The sequence below is a fragment of the Penaeus monodon genome, chromosome 22, assembly GCF_015228065.2.
Source record: "Penaeus monodon isolate SGIC_2016 chromosome 22, NSTDA_Pmon_1, whole genome shotgun sequence".
NCBI classification, from domain to species: Eukaryota; Metazoa; Arthropoda; class Malacostraca; order Decapoda; family Penaeidae; genus Penaeus; species Penaeus monodon.
In genome coordinates, this window is record NC_051407.1 from 8,108,585 (window position 1) to 8,109,622 (window position 1,038).

The window sequence follows — 1,038 nt, forward strand, 5'->3', positions numbered from 1 at the left end:
ATTAAGTCATCATGTAAGGGAATAACATTTATTGTGGTGAAATTAACAGTCAGTTCAACTGCTTTATATTAACAATAATTTAAACAACTACTTCAGTAGTAGATAAGATCTTATAATAGTTTAGTGGCTTAAGGCCCGGAATACAGTCCTGATGGAGTCTGCGAACCTAAGCCTCCATCAGTGCCACCAAAATCTTCACTTATTCCAGCAACGATAAATCCATTACCTAATCCTCCTCCGGCACTGCCAAGCCCGCCATTACCTCCAAAGCCTGTAGATCCAAAGGCGCCACCATTATTACCAACAAATCCATTGACAGCTCCACCTACAAAACCGCCATCGCCTGCTAGACCATCACTACCGAATCCTGTGCCACCACCCAGGCCATCATCAAATCCATCTGGGGCATCTCCAAATCCTCCAGCTACTCCAAGAACTTCTCCAGCTTCTGCGGCAACACTGAGGGCAGTCTCGAGGTCAACCCCTATGGGAAGAGTTGGGTTTTCTCCTTCCTGGTAGTTGACGAAATAGACTTCAGGTTTGGACGCTGGAGGAGCTTCGACCTCGATTACCTTTGGAACCTCTTCCTCCTTCTTGTTCAGGACATAGACGATGCTTGTCTGCCTTGGTGGAGGAACAATAATAGGTTCAAGTGGTGGAGCCTTTTCAGGAAGGCTTACTAAGAAGACATTGCGATCTACCTTCGGTGGCGGTACGCTTGGTGGCGGCCCAATGGGTCCTGCTGGGATCTCAGGGGCATCGTACAAGTATACTTTTCTGGTAATTATAGGAGTTGCGCAAGTTCCATCTACATGAAAGATTTCTCCTGCCTTGCAACCACCGACAGGGCCAACATTCCCTCCTGGAAATGCCTCCTTGTGCGAATCTTCTCCAAAAGGCTCTCCTGGACCTGTGGGAAACCCATCACCATCATGCAGTTGGTAGCCCTGAGGTATTCCATAAGTGGAGGCTACCACGACAACGAGTATCTGTTGAGAAATAATAAGTAAGTCATAATAAACAAGTGCATAAAGTCAC

The 1,038-nt window shown here is 46.8% G+C and overlaps 1 protein-coding gene across 1 annotated transcript in view; it reads right to left on the reverse strand.

Moving 5' to 3' along the window:
- Positions 1-128: 128 nt before the first annotated feature.
- The window catches only part of LOC119587314 (H/ACA ribonucleoprotein complex subunit GAR1-like), a 1,156-nt gene continuing 246 nt past the window's right edge, over positions 129-1,038 (reverse strand). Inside the window, exon 2 of the mRNA XM_037936065.1 lies at positions 129-989. Within this exon, the coding sequence (XP_037791993.1) occupies positions 129-989 (861 nt within the window). The remainder of the gene's footprint in view (positions 990-1,038) is intronic.